Source organism: Raphanus sativus, chromosome 5 (genome assembly GCF_000801105.2).
Source record: "Raphanus sativus cultivar WK10039 chromosome 5, ASM80110v3, whole genome shotgun sequence".
Taxonomy (NCBI): domain Eukaryota; kingdom Viridiplantae; phylum Streptophyta; class Magnoliopsida; order Brassicales; family Brassicaceae; genus Raphanus; species Raphanus sativus.
The window spans coordinates 35422332-35439931 of NC_079515.1; the positions used below are offsets into that span (position 1 = coordinate 35422332).

Here is a 17600-nt window from a genome sequence, read left to right on the forward strand (position 1 = left end):
AACTATAAAGTATAAAAGTGTATTTAATTTAAAAACTTACAAAATAAATGTTAGGTCCAATAGAATGTTTCTGTTTTAATAAGATAGATATATAGAGCGAGAATAATTAGTATGGAACATGGAAGGTAAATGATAATCAACATCACATTCACAGTTGTTGACATCCTTAGGATACTAACAACGAAAGAGACCCTGCTTTGTCTATATATGTGAACGCAATTTTGTTTTTAAATATCAAAACAGTGTTTTAATATATTACCAAAAAGTATTAATTGAGAGACCCGTAAAAACAAAAAAAAATATCAAATCAGTATTACATATTCTCACACCTCAAACGGGAACCAAAAATGTCGGTTCGATAACAACTTCTCATTTTAATTCACGAATTTGACTTCACCCGCGATTGTGCATGCATCCATTCAATGTACCAAAACTAAATTCGACTGTGTCAGTTTACTAAGTCATCTGGAGTGTACTTGTTATTTGTGAAACATAATATTGTACAGATCGGACCTCTTTACGTACAGAATCGAATGGAGATTTTCTAAAATTGTACAAAGAAGCGATAGATTTGAGTTCTTTCTAGAGAAACTTAAGAGATTAGTGTAGCAACATAACCTACGGTTTTGATGGGCTATGTTCATGATTCTGTGGCCAAATTAAGAGATCAAAGTGGTCCATTATCTTTAGTTATATATCCCTCCGTTTCAAATATAAATGATGTTTTAAATGACTATTATATTTCAAATTATATGAAATTTTGAGATTTTAAAGTTAATTTTAAATTTATTGAAATTTTTTCAACCATTTAGATTTTACGGTTTTTTTGTTATTAGTAACTGATTTTAATATTATATCTTTAAAATATTATTTTAAAAAATCTAGTTTTTTCTTAAATTTTATATATTAAATTAAAACGTCAAGTATTATGAAACGGAAGAATTATGTCAAAATATAAAACATCTTCTCCGAGTTGAGAGCAAAATGATTACATTCTTTCTCTTTCTGCTACTTTGGCTCGGTACGGTTTAAATGGTCCAGACCGGAGCTGTTGCAAAGCTAAGTTAGCACTTGACTCTTCACTCTTCTCGATCTCTTCCTTCCATTATTGCTGGTTCACACGTGAACACAACGTTCTCCATATGCACGTGGGTCTATCTTACACTGGTTATGATCTTAGAGGATAGTCGTCCCACGTGGGAGATCAGCATGGCGTCATACTGTAGGGACAAGAAGTTTTTTTTTTCTTGCGTTTTTTGTATCTAATACATATTGTAACATCAACCCGCTAATGGAATTGAGTATTATCCTGGAGGAATAAATGAATTTTGACAAGGATGTGAGCTTCAATTATACTTGTATACTGACAAAATATACATATAATCATACTTCTAATTTTCCATATATTATAACAATTCGCTTAGGGAAAAAAAAAACAATTCGCTTAGGGGTACATTTTTTGGAAAAAGCAAAAATTCTAGATTGATGGAATTGAAATTAAAACTGATAATTGGGTGTACAGTTCGTGTGTATAATTGCCGACAAAAGATTTTTGTGTGTATAGTTTATTTTCAGGCATTTTTAGTTTTTTTTTGTCATGTAGAACCGTAGAAGTCTTTCAAACAACACCGTTATTTACCAAGTATTAAGAGCACATTCGATGCATAAATTGATTATCTTTAAAATAATAAAAATGTGCAAATTTTTATATATTTTTGATGTAGGATTTTATGTATGTGAACTTTAGAGATTAAAATGTATATAAGGCTGTTGTAAAAAAAATATCCGTGAAAAATAAACTTAGAAGGTCCCAATCTTAAAGAGTTATTAACACCACATGTCAGTTTCTATGTTTTTATTAGAGCATCTCCAACGGGAGATGTTAACCAATCCTTAGTGCTAGTCCCTAAGCTAAATAGATTAAAAAAATATTAAAACAACTACTGTAGTTAAGAAAGAATCCTTAGCTAAGGAAACTAAGGATTTGATCCTTAACTGTTTATCTCTCTCTCTCGCCTTCTTTTTTCCTTCGGTTACCCGCAAACTTCTAACTCCAATCCGATCTCGCCAATTCCAATTTAGGGTTTTTGAAAGTTTCGATCTTTGTAGTTTGGATTCGAGAAGAAAATGGCAGAATCAGGAGGAGGGTGGCGCGATTCGTATAGGGGAATGTCGTCTGATAACGTAAAGGGTTTGGTGTTGGCAATCTCTTCTAGTCTGTTCATCGGAGCTAGCTTCATCGTCAAGAAGAAAGGTCTCAAGAAAGCCGCCTCCACCGGCACTAGGGCTGGTATCTATATCTATATCTATCCCTCACTCTCGAATTTTCAATTGAACTTTGATAGACTCAGAGACCTCAAAGATCCTACCTTTATTATATGGGTTCTTTAATTGTATTGAAAACACAATCGACTCATTTCTGTTACAAACACAATCGACTCATTTCTGGACTCGCAGAGTGCAGGTGATGATCTTGGCTTTGCTATCATCCCTACGTCTCTTTGGCTTTGGACTGGTCTGGTGGTGGTGGTGGTTCGGACTTGCAGAGTGCAGGTGATGATCTTGGCTTTGCTATCATCCCTTAGCGATATTTATAAGTTTTACTGATGTTCCTAATGAAGTTCTGTGTTGTGACAGAGGAAAGTGTAAGTTTATGAGTTTTGATCTGCTTCATATCTTATGTATAATTTAACAGTGTAGAAAACAACTATAGATTAAAGCTATCTCTGTTATTTGATTAGGAATTCGCTACTTTAGAAGCAAGTATTGGGTTTCACACTGATTGTGGCTTCTCTTACATCCATTCACGTCTTCCTGGTCATCTAGGTAACCACTTAAACCAATAAAACCATTTTTTTTAGTTTCCAACTATACGTTAGCTAATCTCTGATGTACTTGAGTTATATAATAATAACATCTGCAGGAGAATTCTTGGCTTTAAGTGGGGAAAGATTGAATGGCAAAGAACTTGTAGCAGTTGGCATGGCAATACATTTTGTACCTTCTGCTGTGAGTTTTTTCTTTTTTTAATGCTTTTCCTTAGTTAGAAGTATCATGTAATGTGACCTCTCTTACTTGAGCTGCCTTCCCTTGTATTATTATATACAGCATCTGCAACTTTAGTAATGTTTTGAAACCTATATATGATGAGTGAGGAATGCTTTATTGGATGTGAACTTTGCTTAATTTCAGAAAGTGAAACTTAGTTAAGGATTCCAATGGTGAGTAACACCATTGGACTTAATATTTTGATTAAGGTCCTTACCTATTCAAAAAAACTAAAAAACTATTATTGTATTGTTAAGGATTCCAATGGTGAGTAACACCATTGGAGTTGCTCTTACACTCTAGAGCATATTGTGCTACCTAGACACTTTTGTGTGGTTGAAGACTTATTTATCCCTTAAAAAGCAAAACAAGATATAGATATTTCAGTAAAACAACATTGTATCTGGTTAGGTTTGTTAGATAGTTTGAATTTTTCTCGTTTCTTTTGAATTTTGAATATTAAAAGTGATGGCCCACCATTTTCAGACATGTCCACCCATTACTTCCATTTTTCTCCATCGTTTTCTTCCTCGTTCATTCTCTATATTTTTTTTTAAAACTGAAATCTGATTCTTAAATATCTTTTCTCAAGAATTTTTTTTATGTAATCATCTTTTCTTTTACTCGATCTATCTTTTAAGATCTGTGAAGGAGAGAGAACAGACGGCGGCGGAGGCGGTTATCTCACGATGGCGAGGACTCGTAGTAGCCGTGACAAAGAGAAAGAAGAAGGTTAGTTTTCCGTTTCTGTTATTTAGCTTGAGGCCTCTCATCGGAGCAATTGGGTTAATTTGTTTAATTTAGGGTTTCTTATGTGGCAGATGCGGCGGATTCAGGTGTCGATAATGTGAAGAAATTGCTACATGAGCGGTTATTTGCGACCGATCGTTTCCCAAGCGAGAGGACAAACATCTAATCGACGTCGGATTACTCGACGACGTAGTCCAAATGGACATTTAACTGCAGTATACTTATCTGACTTGGACATCAAGAGTACACAAGGACTTGGACGTATAAACTACAGTGTACACAAGGACTGCAGATGTAGAACGGGAGTGTGAAGTGGAAACTATGTTGTCTTGGACACATGGACGCTTTATGTTGTCCACGTGAACGTAGGAGGAGGTTGAAGTGTACACTAGGTCGTTATGGAAATTAAAAATATAGTGTACAAATGGACTTCGAATTTTTTTACCTCAAATTGTGTTAGAGGCATGTACATCGAATTAGAGTGTACACATAGACTTCGACAATGAGTGTATATGCAGGGACTTCAAGATGGACTTCAACATTTGTATGCAAGTGTGTAGAAGGACTTATGGACACCATAGGTTGTACACCTGGACTTGTGAGAAATGCGGGGTGTACAGGGGTTAAAGATGTGAATGAAAAAAACGAGTAGACATGGTTTGTTTAGTGAACACTTGCACATATGGACGTCATATATTGTCCACGCGAACATTAGAGGAACGTACACTAAGACTGCAGATGTAGAAGAGTTGTGTGAAGTGGACACTATGTGTTTTGAGACATGGTCTGTTTAGTGTACACTTGCGCATATGGACGCTATATGTTGTCCACGTGTACATTAGAGGAGTGTGAAGTGTACATTAGATCGTTATGGACATTCAAATGGACTTCGAAATGGTGTACATAAGATTCACCTGAGGCATGGACATTTAATCAGAGTGTACACATGGACTTCGACAATGAATCTATATACAGGGACTTCTGAAGTGAACTTCTGAATCTATATACAGGGACTTCTGAAGTGTACACGTGGACAAAAAAAGTGAACTTCTTATGTGAAGTGTACACGTAGACACAGTTTAAAGAAGTGAAATTCTTTTGGCCTTTTGGCCTTTTTTCATATACATTGACACCGACAGTGTAGATATGAATTTCATAATTGTACACATGGATGTTATTGGTGGTCATAGGGACCAAAGTGATGCGTACATGGACCTCATTAGTTTATTGAAGGTACATTTGGACACCTAATAGTGTACACGTGAATAAAATAAGTGAACTTATTATGTACAGTGTATAAGTGGACACAGTTAAAAGAAGTGAACTTCTTAAGTTCAGTGTACACGTGGACACATTTAGTGAAATATATGCATAACATTTATAGGTAATTGATGTGTACATGGACACTATTTTGGTATACAAGAACACGATCGAGACATACATGTACAACAAATCATGCATGTTTTTGGTATACCGGAACGCGATCGAGACACACATGTACAACAAATCATGCATGTTTTGCATGTTTATTAATGTACACGTGGACACCAACGGTGTTGGTATGTAGACATAAACACTATCAGTGTACAAATGGACAACATATATTATTGTGAATGTACACGTTAAGTTTAATCGTGTTTACATGGGATGTACACCATAAATGTAGACATAAACTCCGAGAGCGAGCCGACGGAGGTCCATTCACCAGGGATGGCCATGCAATGGTCCAACATTATAACTTGCAAACATAATTGTAAAAAAAGAGGTTAAAGTTGGGTTTGAGAAGATGACAGAAATAATAAGCAGAACAAACCAATTTCTAGCCGCAATCCGTATGAGGAATATGCAGTATCTCTGAAATTTTGTTTTTTCTTTTTTTCATTCAAATGAAGGAGACAACGAAGATGAAAAGGGACGGTGAGATGTAAAAACCCAGAAAATCTGGACTGTAGGATGGTGAAATGAAAAATGTAATCGGATGGTTTAGATTTGGTAGATATAAGTCTTGTCAAAAAAAATCAGAGTGGATCTACACCGTCCAAAAGACATAGTTAGCAAGTGGGATAGTGCTTTAGGTTATGTTGTGACAGCTAGTTAAGACAAATGGGAAGCTGTTACAAAAAAATACCTTAGTACTGGAAAGTGTTCAATCTTGTAATTAAAAACATGAAACTGTCGTATGGCGTAAATATTTCAATTGTAAATCATGAAATGATGAATGAAAGCAATTTTTCAGTTTACATCAAGTGAAATAACTCACACGGTCACGCGCATGCACCACGATCACTCGAACTAGATTTGAGGTTATTAAACAGTAACTTACTAGGTGTTTTGCCCGTATTTGCGGGCTTAATAATTTTCGAACAAAAGATAAATAGATACATTATCAATTCAAAACCATTATAATAAATTAAACATACTTTTTAAATATTTATTAATTAATTAAATATCAGAATTTTAATATATTTTGTAAAGTTTAAATTAATAAAACATATTTTATTACATAAATAAACTTTAAAATTCATATATTCATAAAATATATACATGAATTTATTTATTTTAAACTATTATGATGTAAAATATTTTTAGATAACATAAGAGCATTAATATTCCGGTTTCTCTTGGAGATTTTTAAGACAAAAAGGAGAGGTGGATCCCACAAAACACAAACAAAATCCAAGCAAAGTCGCGAACGAAAGAACAGTTTTTCTTTCCTGTTTGCGGGCCTTACGACACGTGGCGGCCCGCGGTTGGTCCGGCTTTAATTTTTTTTTTAATTCGGAAAAAAAAACAAAAAAAAAGAAAAAAAAATTAGAACCCCAAGTGGGTTTTTGCAATAACGATGCTCTAATATAAAATCTTTTTAGATAATGATGATTATCAGACTAATGAAATTTGTTTTAAATTTAAAAGTAATTATCTACTAAAAATCAAATATAATTATTTATTAATAATGTTAATAAATATTTTAAATGCTCTAATTTTTAACATAGAGCGAAAACTACTTTGAAAATATACTATAAATATTTTTGAATTTTTTACCAATTATTTTAGAAATTAATTTTGATTGTTCTAATAAAATTATTTTGAAATATAGATGATTCATTCTAATTATGTGATATATATATATATTTGAATTGGTTTAAGTTTACTAAACCAAATATAAAATAAATACATATATAATATTTTAATATTACTTAAGTAAATTTGATATTATCATTAAATTAATTATTTTGAGATAATAATAAATTATCATACAAAACACTAAAATTATTTTAAAATAATAATTAAAAATTATCAACTAAATTATTAAATTATTTATCAAAAATATGACAAATAAGCAAAATTAGCTAAAATTATGGAGAGCATGACACATAAACAAATTTATTTATTTTTGAGATAATAATAAATTATCAGATAAATCACTAAAATTAATTAAAGATGGTAATGATAAATTATCAACTAAAATACTAAAATTATTTATAGAGAATCTATACTATACTAAAAGGAGAATACTCTCCACTCTTAAGCTGTCCACGTAGGATCAATAAATCAGCCAATCACATTTGAGATTTTGTCCATATCACTCATTAAATATTTTGCCACGGAGTTATTTTTTTGGTTATAAATCTAAATAATAAAGAATTGGCGTTTCGATTTTGGAGATATGCGCTCCGGCGCTTCCTATTTCTGATCCCTTCTCCTTTACTTCAACGGCGATGTTAATGGTCACTCCCTCATTTGATTACCTCTCTTTAAGAAGTTTATAAATGGCTAAACTGAAACCTATTCACTTCTCCTATCTTCCCCTATATGTTTCACTCTAATTTTATGATTCTCCCACTCCACAGATCCGTCGAAAGCTACGGCACGGCTCCTGCTTCTCTGTTCGTCAACGACGTTGTTCCCAGCTTGTGAGAGGTGAAGCTGATCTTCAGGTTAATTCATTTATGGTAAATCCGAAATCCACCATACTAATTGGGCTCGAGATGCTCATTTATCTTTCCCACTTGATTCAACTCCACCCAACCAAAGAAAGTTCTTTTAATTTTCCGAGAAAATCAGCAAAGTGAGGCAATATAGAGCACGAGAGGAAGGAAATAATGAGCTCATGGGTTTGCTCTTACGTGACTCGAAACGTCGTAACCGCCGATCATCCACATCCTTTCTCATCATCCCAACAATTTGGTTCTCCGCCACGTAGAGCATCCGTCAGGTTACCCTTAACATCTACGCCGAAGTTTCAGCTACTTAAACTCCGAAAGTTCCAATCTTTATCGTCGACCCGTGAAGGAGAAGAAGACTCCGAGTCAGTCGTACAAACCCTCAATATTCCAGACGAGTGGTTTCTCCCTTCCAAGGCCATCGAGGTGCTCACTCGAACGCTACTCATTTAGGGTCTCTCTGTTTACTCATAAATTTGCTTACTTTCCCAATAATAGCAAAGTTTCTCTGTTTCTGGTTCTCTATTTATTCATAAAGTTGCTTACTTTCCCAAGAATCTAACAATTCCAATCCTCTATTTTTCTTGCCCATATATATCGCACAGTGGTTTCTTCAAAATGGAGCTTGCAAACTAATAGCGCTTACTATAATACTTTGCAGGCTTCTCATGTGTCCACATATACGAGGTGTACGACAAACGAGGGCTCACAAAATTCACTGGTTTGTTTTCTTTACTGAACAAATCATTGGTTTGTTGATCCAAAAAAAAAAATCATTGGTTTGTTTCTACGACAAGCGAGTTCATGTTTAAGTTTTTCGACAGAAATTCTGTGTGTGCGCGTGTTTTGATTTATACATTTGGTCGCAACGTAAAGATTTCTAAAAGATAGAGTCCAATCAACAAGGAGAATTATCTTTCATACCTTATTGTCCCTGTGATAACCCACATGTTCCCCGCAATTTATCAGGGTTTGATTATGAACATTTATTAGTCAATGCTGTAGACGCCTGTGAGATACGTTCAGATCCTCTCTGGATTACTAGACCATTGTTCTTTGATGGCTACGACTGCTCTAATCTGACGGCTACAATGAAAGTTATTTGGTTGCTAGCACTAACAAAGGCTGTAAGGCTATGTACGTCTCAGGCGGAGCTGTCTCAGGCGGAGCTACCAGTACGGTTCTCAAAGACGGTACAACTAAAGCAAATGTTATCCGGTTTGTTTTGTGCCAACGTGCTACAGAGCTTAAGTTTCCTTCGAGAATCCATATCACTTCGAAACATTTCGCTGCCATTTTCTACAGGTCCACCAAGATGTAAACTTTATTTATGTTTGTGTGGTTTGATTCAAGATTGAAACTTTTGCTGATGAAATATAGATTCTGTGGATTTATCTCAAGTAGATTTACGAGGCTACAAAGCGTTCACTGTACATTGCAGGGAAAAAGCTTAGGTAAGATTCAGTTGTAACAATGGGGATGAACATGGTAACCAAAGGTACGTGTAATGTTATTGAATTCCTCACCTATGAATTTCTGGTGAGTTCTTTTTGTATGTTATTGGTTTGATTTGAAAAACGCTTCCTTTTAGCTTAGTGCCATCTTGAGACAAAAAAATAACGATTTATTGGTTTGATAACTTCTTCTCGGACAACCCACTGCAGTGAACTGGATCGAGGGACGTGGCAAATCAGTAGTTTAAAAGGCAGTTATCAAAGGAGAGATCGTGAACAAAATGTTAACAAGTGAAAACGAGTGTGGCTGTCTTGGTGGAGCTCAATATGCTCAAGAACTTCACCCTCTATGCTGTTGGAGGCTCTCTAGGTGGATTCAGCACTCACGCCAGCAACATAGTGTTTGATGTATTCATAGCTACTTGCCAAGATCAAGCTTAAAACATGGAGAGCTCTCAATGTATCACAATGATGGAAGCCATTAATGGGAAAGATATACATATCTCTATCACTACACCAGGTAATGATCTCCCTCCCTCCCTCCCTCCCTAAGTTTTTGAATTTGACTTGACATATTTATTTATTATAGTTTACATTTTTAGGTTGGGACAGTGAGAGAAAGAACATAGTTTCCGTCTCAATCGACTGCTATGCGTTAAAGGAAGGAGCATGGAATCACTGGGGATGAACTCAGGGAGGGTAGCAATGATAGTGGCATGAGCAGTTTTGGCATGAGAGTTATCTCTAATATCAGCAATTGCAGCTGGACAATATATCTCTAGAGCAACGAAATGGATGATAACAACGTTATCTGAATCTTACCTTTACAAAAGATTGAGCATTTCAACATAGTGGAAAACACATTGCACTTTTAGTTTGTACCTCTACCTTTTCAAGAAGTTGGAGGAAGCAAGAGCGTGTAAATTAGAAATGTGTATGTTATTTGGATTACATATGAAAATATATTCACGCCAGCACATAATTATTCTTGGTCTTTTGCGATTGTGGCGTTAACCGACATGTGCACAGAAATATATATGAATAAAAAAAATTAAATACTTATGTATTTTTATATCGTATATAATGTAATTCAAACAATATATATATATATTTAATCTTAACATGATATGATTAAGATGGAAAGTTATCAAAATGGAAAACATGTTATTTACTTTGATATGATTATATATATGATTATGGAACAAATTTATTGAAAAGAAACAAAGTCATTGTTTTCAAAGTTTTTTTTTGTAGAAATCATTGTTTTCAAAGTTATCATAGTAAGATCAACAAAAAAAAATCTAACTCAAATTTACGAAACTGATAATATACTGGGGAAAAACACAACATATAATTTACATATAATCAAAATAAATGCTGAAAATATAACCAAATATGACAAAAAATTATTTAAATTTTTAAAAATGAAAAAAAATTATTGGTAAACATGAGAGTAAATATACTGTTTTGAAAAAAGTATAATTTAAAAGTATAATGACAGTGAAAATATAAGAAAAACAACAAAATTAAATGATTTAAAATTAAACAAAGATATCAAAAGACGAATGTCAACAAAACGAATGTAAGATGTCTTAACATGAAACATTTAAAATCTACAAGAATGATAAAGTAAAATTAAATGTTTAGCCAATAATGGCAACTAGAACAGATGTAGTTGGACAAATTCTCATGATACAAGAAAGTAACTACTACAGTAAAAAAATAGAAACAAACTCCAAGTTGAAACATAATGTTTACATTACAAAAATACATATTAACTCACAAAATATATTATAGCTTGACGATGATGAAACTTACAATATAGAACAATCAAAGATCTCTATCAAAGAGCTGCAAATCATAAGTAATCGAAAATATAAAATTGACATGATAACAAATAATTCTCCAAAATATATAAAGGTCAAACGAAATACAAACTTAATGGTGTAATACATACTGTTAATAATTTTATTTATAAAGAAACTATTAATTACTTTCTTATTGGCCACACATGTTTAACAAGGAAGATATTACTCAAAAAGGAAAAAAAAAATATTGTGATGCCTATCACTGGCTTCATTATTGCCCTTCAAAAGAAGGATAAAAATGAAGTCCAATCTATAAGTTAGAAGTAAACTTCTCATCTACAACTCACAAGATTATCATCAAGAAAACACAACTAAAGAAAAAATATTTGTCATCTTCTAAACTATATATATATTCACTTAAACCCAGTTTTAATATTTTAACAAACTATTACAAAGAATCTTCTTACAAAAATACGAGAAAATAAAGATATATGCAACATCAAAACAACAAAAATCAGAGTATTTTCCTCCACATGACCACATATACTATATCTTATACACAAGATAGTTTATAAACACAGGAAGATTTTACAATATTTGATTTTCACTCAGTAGAATTATTAGTAAATTTTAAATAGTAACTATCCGCGCGTAGCGCGGAAGACGATCTAGTATGACATATAAGCAAAATTAGATAAAATTATGGAAAGCATGACACATAAATAAATTTACTTTTTAAATATAGATTACAAGGGCCCAACAGAACCTCAGTATTAGAATATTAGTGGGCATCAGGCCCATGTAACTAGCACGCTTTTTTACACGTTAAAATTCGAGAAGCTACACGCGTTTTGAAAACGCATAGCCCGTTTTGGTTGTCCGTTAAAAATCTTCATCTCCGGTCCCTCTAAACCGGGAAATAGGCACATTCCGACCGAACACGCTTTCATCTCTTCCACTTTTGGTGTCACAGAAGATGGTTGCGATCAGAAATAGATATTTAGCTAAAAGATAAGTCCCAAATTAAGAAAGTTATTAGAGATTATAAGAGTTTAAGTTAGCCACGGCCCACGAGAGAAAGAGAATGAAAACATGTGGCTTGTGTTGTGTAAAGAGACCGAGTCACCCGAACATCATCTCCCTCACGCCACTCTCCTACCACTCGAGCCTAACCAACCAAAACTCGCCACGTCATCGTGAATGTGATTTCCCGTGAGTTGGGGATCTTTACTTGTAGGAACCAGACATGACCGCAGAGTCACACATACACACACACACCAAACCTTGAGAGTTTTTTTGTCGCCTCTCATATGGAATCCATTGTGGGGGCGACACAAACAAAAATATCTTCTTCTCTTCTTGATATTTTATCATAAGATTGTTTTAGCTCCCCCATCTATATAGAAAAAAAGGATTAAAAACTCTTACATTTGTTTGATCTTGAAATACTTTGATTTCAGAAGGTGCCAATCTGGTTTTTCAAGAACTTCTAAATTTTCTTCTTTTTAGAGTTTACTTGTGGAAGAAGTAATTAATAGGGTTTTTGTTGTGAGCTTAGGGAGAAGAAGAAAGATGGGAGGAATGAAAGATGAGGCGAAAAGGATAACCATTCCTCCATTGTTCCCAAGGGTTCATCTGAATGATACTGGAAGAGATGGCAAAAAATCAATGTCTCTCCGTAAACGTTCCAGTCTCCCTTCTCCTACCAACAAGATCTCTGATTCTTCTTCCACTCTCTCTCTGTCTCTTCCTCCTCCAGCCAACAACGCCTGTATAGTGAGTTCTTTGCTCCTAAATTTCCCTTTTCAATCTTTAGGTTCTTGATTTTGTGTGTACAGTTGAATACTCTTGGTGAGATCAAAATAGAATCCATAATGCATACTTTGAGTTGTGAAATGTTGTTATTTTGTGTGTTTAAACAGACCGATCCACCTGAAACGAATCACTTGTCCCCAATGTGCAACACTTCTCCAACATCAAAGATTGAAGAGAAGCTGAATAAAAACGGCATGATTTATCCAACTCACTTGTATAATAGAAGAAGAGCTCTTGATGGATCCAACGTTGAAACTCAAAAGAAGTCCAAAACTGTGCCTCAGCTTGAACAAGATGTCTCAGACTGTTCTGCAATAGACTCCTTGTCTTGTATGAGTGCATCTTCTAATGATGCTGCAAAAGTGATTGGTGGTGAGAAGAGGTTTTGGAAGATGAGAACTTACATGATCAAGTATGTATCCCCTCTCTCTTACAATGTCAGTATATTTCTTATGATTCATAAATTTTGCAGTGTTTCTTACTTTTTTTTTCTTACTGATACTTTCAGTCAGCAGAAGATCTTTGCGGCTCAAGTCTTTGAGTTGCATAGACTCATAATGGTAAGCTGCTAATAACTATGGAACTGTATAGGCTCAAGTCTTACCATGAACCTGAATACAATGCAGGTTCAAAAGATGGTTGCTAAGTCACCAAACTTAGTCCTAGAAAGTAAGTTTAATGGTGGTAAACGTGGCACAATGAGGTCATCCCATACCCATCTTCTGGAAACGGCTGCTTCAATGGTTAAAAAAACAATCACCGAGAAGCACAAACATGTAACCGAAGAATATCCAGAGCATATGAAACCTAAGCTTTTTCTACCTTCCATAAACAAAGACCTCTTGACCCCAATGTGGCCACAACAGCTACTACCTCCTCCTGGAAACCAATGGTTAGTTCCTGTAATGTCTCCTTCAGAAGGTCTGGTCTATAAACCATACACAGGACCATGTCCTCCTCCTTCTTCAGCTTTCATGGTTCCATTCTGTGGACAAGATTCGCTCAACGCAACATTCAGGTTCCCTGTTTCTACTCAGCTTAGCAACAACTACTCCCTTTCCCCTAACGCGAGGACAAACCCGTTTGGTCAGCTTCAAGGATGGTCCAACACATCAAGCCACATGACTCAAGCGATTCCATTTTCCTTAAAGAAGTCTCAGGAGTCTAATGACAGTGATGTACATGGAAGCACAGCTTCAAGTCCACCAGAGAAGCATAAACTTGATGTTCTTCCTCTTTTCCCTACAGAGCCTAATCACCACACTGATGAGTACCAGCATAAACAGCAACCGATGGGCCGTGCCATTAAAGCCATTCCTCATAATTCAACATCTGCCTCTGAGTCTGCTGCAAGAATTTTCCGGTTCATTCAGGAAGAAAGGAGGGACTCAGATCATATGATTAGTTGAGTTTAGTTTACTTTCAACATTCTTTTGCTCTCTATAATTGCTTCTTTATCTAGTTTAGGTTTTTAAGTACATTCTATTTACATATGAAGATGTAAATCAGTACTGTCACTATACATAAAAACATACACACACATGTTATATTGATATTGTATTTTGACAAACAGCAAATAAAAGACGGATTGTTTTTGTTCCATTAAAATATCATTCTAGTTTTGAAGGGTTTTATTTATTTCTGGTTATATAGTCTTCTTCACAGAGTTGCATTGCATCTTGCTTGAGCTTTCTTGTGACCATGACTGATTCATTTGGTCTTTAATCAGATGAGAAACAAATGGAAGTAAAGATATTTTAGACCTATGGAGTCTTAGTTTTCCATTAGAGTTAAGTCTCCATCTAATAGCTTGCGCAGACAATAACATTCAGCAATCCACAGACAAGCACGTAAGTAAAAAAATCAAATATGGTCTTAAGATCCTGAAAGAGAATATAAATATAGACACTTGTTAATAGATGAGATCATCTCACTAGATTACAAGCTGGAATAAAAATAGATACAAAACTATATTTTGTTGCATTTGAAAAATACAAAAGTGAAATCCTATCTGATATATATCTTTGTGAAATAATCCCTGTTCTAAAACTCGGGCGAGTTGCCGAGTACGCGGCCGCGTTTGCGCAAACCGGAGCCCCGCCGTGGCGAATTGAAGCTGTTCGGAAGTATAACGCGGACGATCGAGTAAAGTCCGAGTTAACCGCTTTATTGCAGAAATCGGCGAATTATTAAAGAAACTCGTTCTTTGAATTTCAGAAAACTTGTATAATTTGGTTTTAAAATCATATGCTGAGGTCAAGATATGCTATTAGTAGTGAAAACCTAAAGAAAACAAGTAAATACAAGCCATTATAGTGGGAAAAAAAAGTCTGAGATGAAATACATATTTTCAGATCTACGAACACAGGAAGAAGATGGGGACAAAACAGTCTTTTAGTGTTCACTAAAAACAAAACGAGTAAAAGTAACAATAAAAACATGGTTTGTGGTTCGAAACCGGGACCTCCAGTTGAGTTAGTGAGCTCAAGCCAGTAGACCACTACGAATTCTTATGTACTTTTACATATGATAATATATATCTGATAAAACTGTACAAAATTAATCCCCGCGTAATCCCCGAATAATCCCCGATTTTCTCTCAACTAGCTAGGCGCAGATCGGCCGCACGCGTTACGCCTAGCGCAATTTCAAACAGGGGAAATAATACATATCAATCTTTTTTTTTTTTGAAATAATATGATTTCATTAGGAATGAATGATAGAGAAGAAGAACGGAACATCATCACATAACACCAACGTTTCTACTTTCATGTCTATTAATCTCGTTTTCTCGAGCTAAGTTGACGAACGTAAGCCGCAACACGCTTTGCCCACTTCACAATATCTGCCTTGAGCTTCTTTGAATCCATACGATTCAACGACAATGGTTTCTTCTTCCCATCCGTTGATGACGACTCCGTGAACGAGAATGACAAGCATCGATAATAACTTGACTTGTCTCTTCCACTGTTCTTCCTCTCCGAAGCCTGTTTCTTTACAGACATGTCAGAGATGCTCAAAAATAAAAACTAAAAAAAACTGTTGAGATGTGAAGAGACTTTTATAACAGAGAGAATCGCAGTCACGCAGACAAAAGAAAGATAGTCTTACAAGTTATCAAGACATGTGATGGGTTTTAGGTAAAGACGTGTAAGCCAAGTACCATATTGGTTTCGTTGACTTTTGACTTTGTCATCGCATATTCTTTTCTTCTCGTTACTTGGCAAATGGAATCTATCTGTTCCGATTAAAACATGTAATATGACTTTCATTTCATCAGTTTTTGCACAACGACTGACCAAACACACAATTAAGGATACAGTTTGGTGTGTGTCGCTATGTTTCATACATAGTCTTGTGCATCGTGAATCAGTCATAAGAAACTTAAACTGGGTTGATTAGTACAAGTTAATTTATCAAACAGAATTGACAAGTTCGTCACAGGTAGGTAACAGGAACAGACACAATAGCTGCTGGACTCTCTTAACACTTTTGTCAGTGGCCGTCGTCTGTCTTTCATTTTAAAAATACTCATCATAAGCATTTAGAAAAGAAAAAAAATTTGGACCAAATCTCGATTAGAGCGTGTCATGGCCATGCTAATCTTCTCTGTATCGTTCCCATTTTGCTAAGGTGACAATCATTTAGTTGACTTTACCAATACATAAACACTCGTTTAGTTGCAAAGATAAGCGATGTAGGAAGTAACAGAGAACTTAGGAAGAAGATGAGTAGATGTTGGGCCTGTTTAATGGATCGAATAAGCCCATGTTGGACAAATACAATCTCTGAATCACATTGTATTTCACATTGCATTAAACTGCGTTATTTCTTTTTATTTTCTTCGCATGTACTTCCTTGGTTTCATAATATTTGATATTTTGCCTTCGTTTTAGTTATTTCTCTTAAACAAAATCATATTTTACCTTTATCTCTATGTTTATTCATAATTTGTCCCCAACAAAAAAAATATGTCTACATCTGCCACTGGTTAGAAGACCAAACTCAAAAACGTATGTGTTTTCAAGGTTTTCTTTAGAGGTCCCAAATCTGGATATTGTGAATCCACCAACAAATGTCTTATAAGTTTATTTTAAAGAGATAACAATAATAAAAAGATAAGTCTTTCGTAAAAAATAATAATAATAATAATAACAAGAATAAATTGGATTGATAGGGATGTCACATGTATAACAGTAAGATGAATAGCAGTCGCTGCACTTGTACTGATAAACTTATCAGTACAATAAATATTCAAATTGATATATGGTACAATAAGCACAACATGAATTGAGCAAAACAGCCCCCACAAGACATGTGAATTTGGTTATGTAATACGACTAATAAGTAATAACAGTGGACCATTACCAAAACAGTCAACAGTGAGTCCATCATAAGAGGAAATTCAGAAATGATAGCTTAACACATTTAGCTAAACACTGTCAATTCAACTTAAACCAATATTTATTATTTATTTCAAATATTTTTGCCCTAATTAGTGCCTAAGAAGTGGACCATTATAATAATTTGGTATCTTAGCGCTATCTAGTATATATGGCCACATGGACCACTATTTAATTTGCCAGCCCTTTCATTTTGACAATTTTTTATATCTTTTTATGATTTGTTTTTTTTAGAAAATATTTTTATGATTTGTTTTCATTGAAACAATCTCTATTCAAAATTTGTTGCATGGTATGGGTAGAGCCATCTACATCTTTAATTACATGTGAGCTAGATTGTTTATTTGGTCCTTTTCTATCCAAATACATTAACTACAT

General features: G+C 34.5%; 2 protein-coding genes, 2 long non-coding RNA genes and 1 pseudogene across 12 annotated transcripts; 3 read left to right on the forward strand and 2 right to left on the reverse strand.

Moving 5' to 3' along the window:
* Nucleotides 1–1898: 1898 nt before the first annotated feature.
* Nucleotides 1899–3079, forward strand: LOC130512754 (uncharacterized). The gene is made up of 4 exons (XR_008946339.1): nt 1899–2290; nt 2458–2553; nt 2742–2826; nt 2924–3079. It is a non-coding gene; the product is annotated as an uncharacterized LOC130512754 (long non-coding RNA).
* Nucleotides 3080–7394: 4315 nt separating this feature from the next.
* On the forward strand, nt 7395–10190 carry LOC108863079 (uncharacterized). 8 transcript variants are annotated; one of them, XR_008934313.1, is made up of 7 exons: nt 7395–7526; nt 7650–7751; nt 7864–8168; nt 8404–9059; nt 9147–9240; nt 9407–9716; nt 9799–10190. It is a non-coding gene; the product is annotated as an uncharacterized LOC108863079 (long non-coding RNA). The 8 variants fall into 8 exon arrangements; XR_008934312.1 differs by having other exon boundaries at nt 9184–9240; XR_008934309.1 differs by having other exon boundaries at nt 8404–9047; nt 9123–9240.
* A 1877-nt stretch (nt 10191–12067) lies between these two features.
* Nucleotides 12068–14440, forward strand: LOC108861191 (protein HEADING DATE 3B). Of its 2 annotated transcripts, none has more exons than XM_057011045.1 (5): nt 12068–12216; nt 12563–12780; nt 12927–13231; nt 13328–13379; nt 13446–14440. In XM_057011045.1, exons 2-5 carry the CDS (start codon nt 12577–12579, stop codon nt 14226–14228), a joined length of 1344 nt encoding a protein of 447 aa, XP_056867025.1. In that variant the 5' UTR covers nt 12068–12216; nt 12563–12576; the 3' UTR covers nt 14229–14440. The 2 variants fall into 2 exon arrangements, with proteins under 2 accessions (XP_056867025.1, XP_018490520.1); XM_018635018.2 differs by lacking the exon at nt 12068–12216 and adding an exon at nt 12249–12467.
* Nucleotides 14441–15477: 1037 nt separating this feature from the next.
* LOC130512647 (uncharacterized) lies at nt 15478–15937 on the reverse strand. The gene has a single exon (XM_057010840.1). It carries the CDS (start codon nt 15822–15824, stop codon nt 15597–15599), a length of 228 nt encoding a protein of 75 aa, XP_056866820.1. The 5' UTR covers nt 15825–15937; the 3' UTR covers nt 15478–15596.
* Nucleotides 15938–16375: 438 nt separating this feature from the next.
* Nucleotides 16376–16472, reverse strand: LOC130495418 (U6 spliceosomal RNA; annotated as a pseudogene).
* Nucleotides 16473–17600: the final 1128 nt, after the last annotated feature.

Bases quoted from the DNA above. Each gene is read 5' to 3' on its own strand.
- LOC108861191 (XM_057011045.1), top strand. From the start codon at position 12,577: ATGGGAGGAATGAAAGATGAGGCGAAAAGGATAACCATTCCTCCATTG. The intron at 12,781-12,926 runs GTGAGTTCTTTG...GTGTTTAAACAG, and splicing joins CAGCCAACAACGCCTGTATA to ACCGATCCACCTGAAACGAA. The intron at 13,380-13,445 runs GTAAGCTGCTAA...AATACAATGCAG, and splicing joins AGTTGCATAGACTCATAATG to GTTCAAAAGATGGTTGCTAA.
- LOC130512647 (XM_057010840.1), bottom strand. From the start codon at position 15,824: ATGTCTGTAAAGAAACAGGCTTCGGAGAGGAAGAACAGTGGAAGAGAC.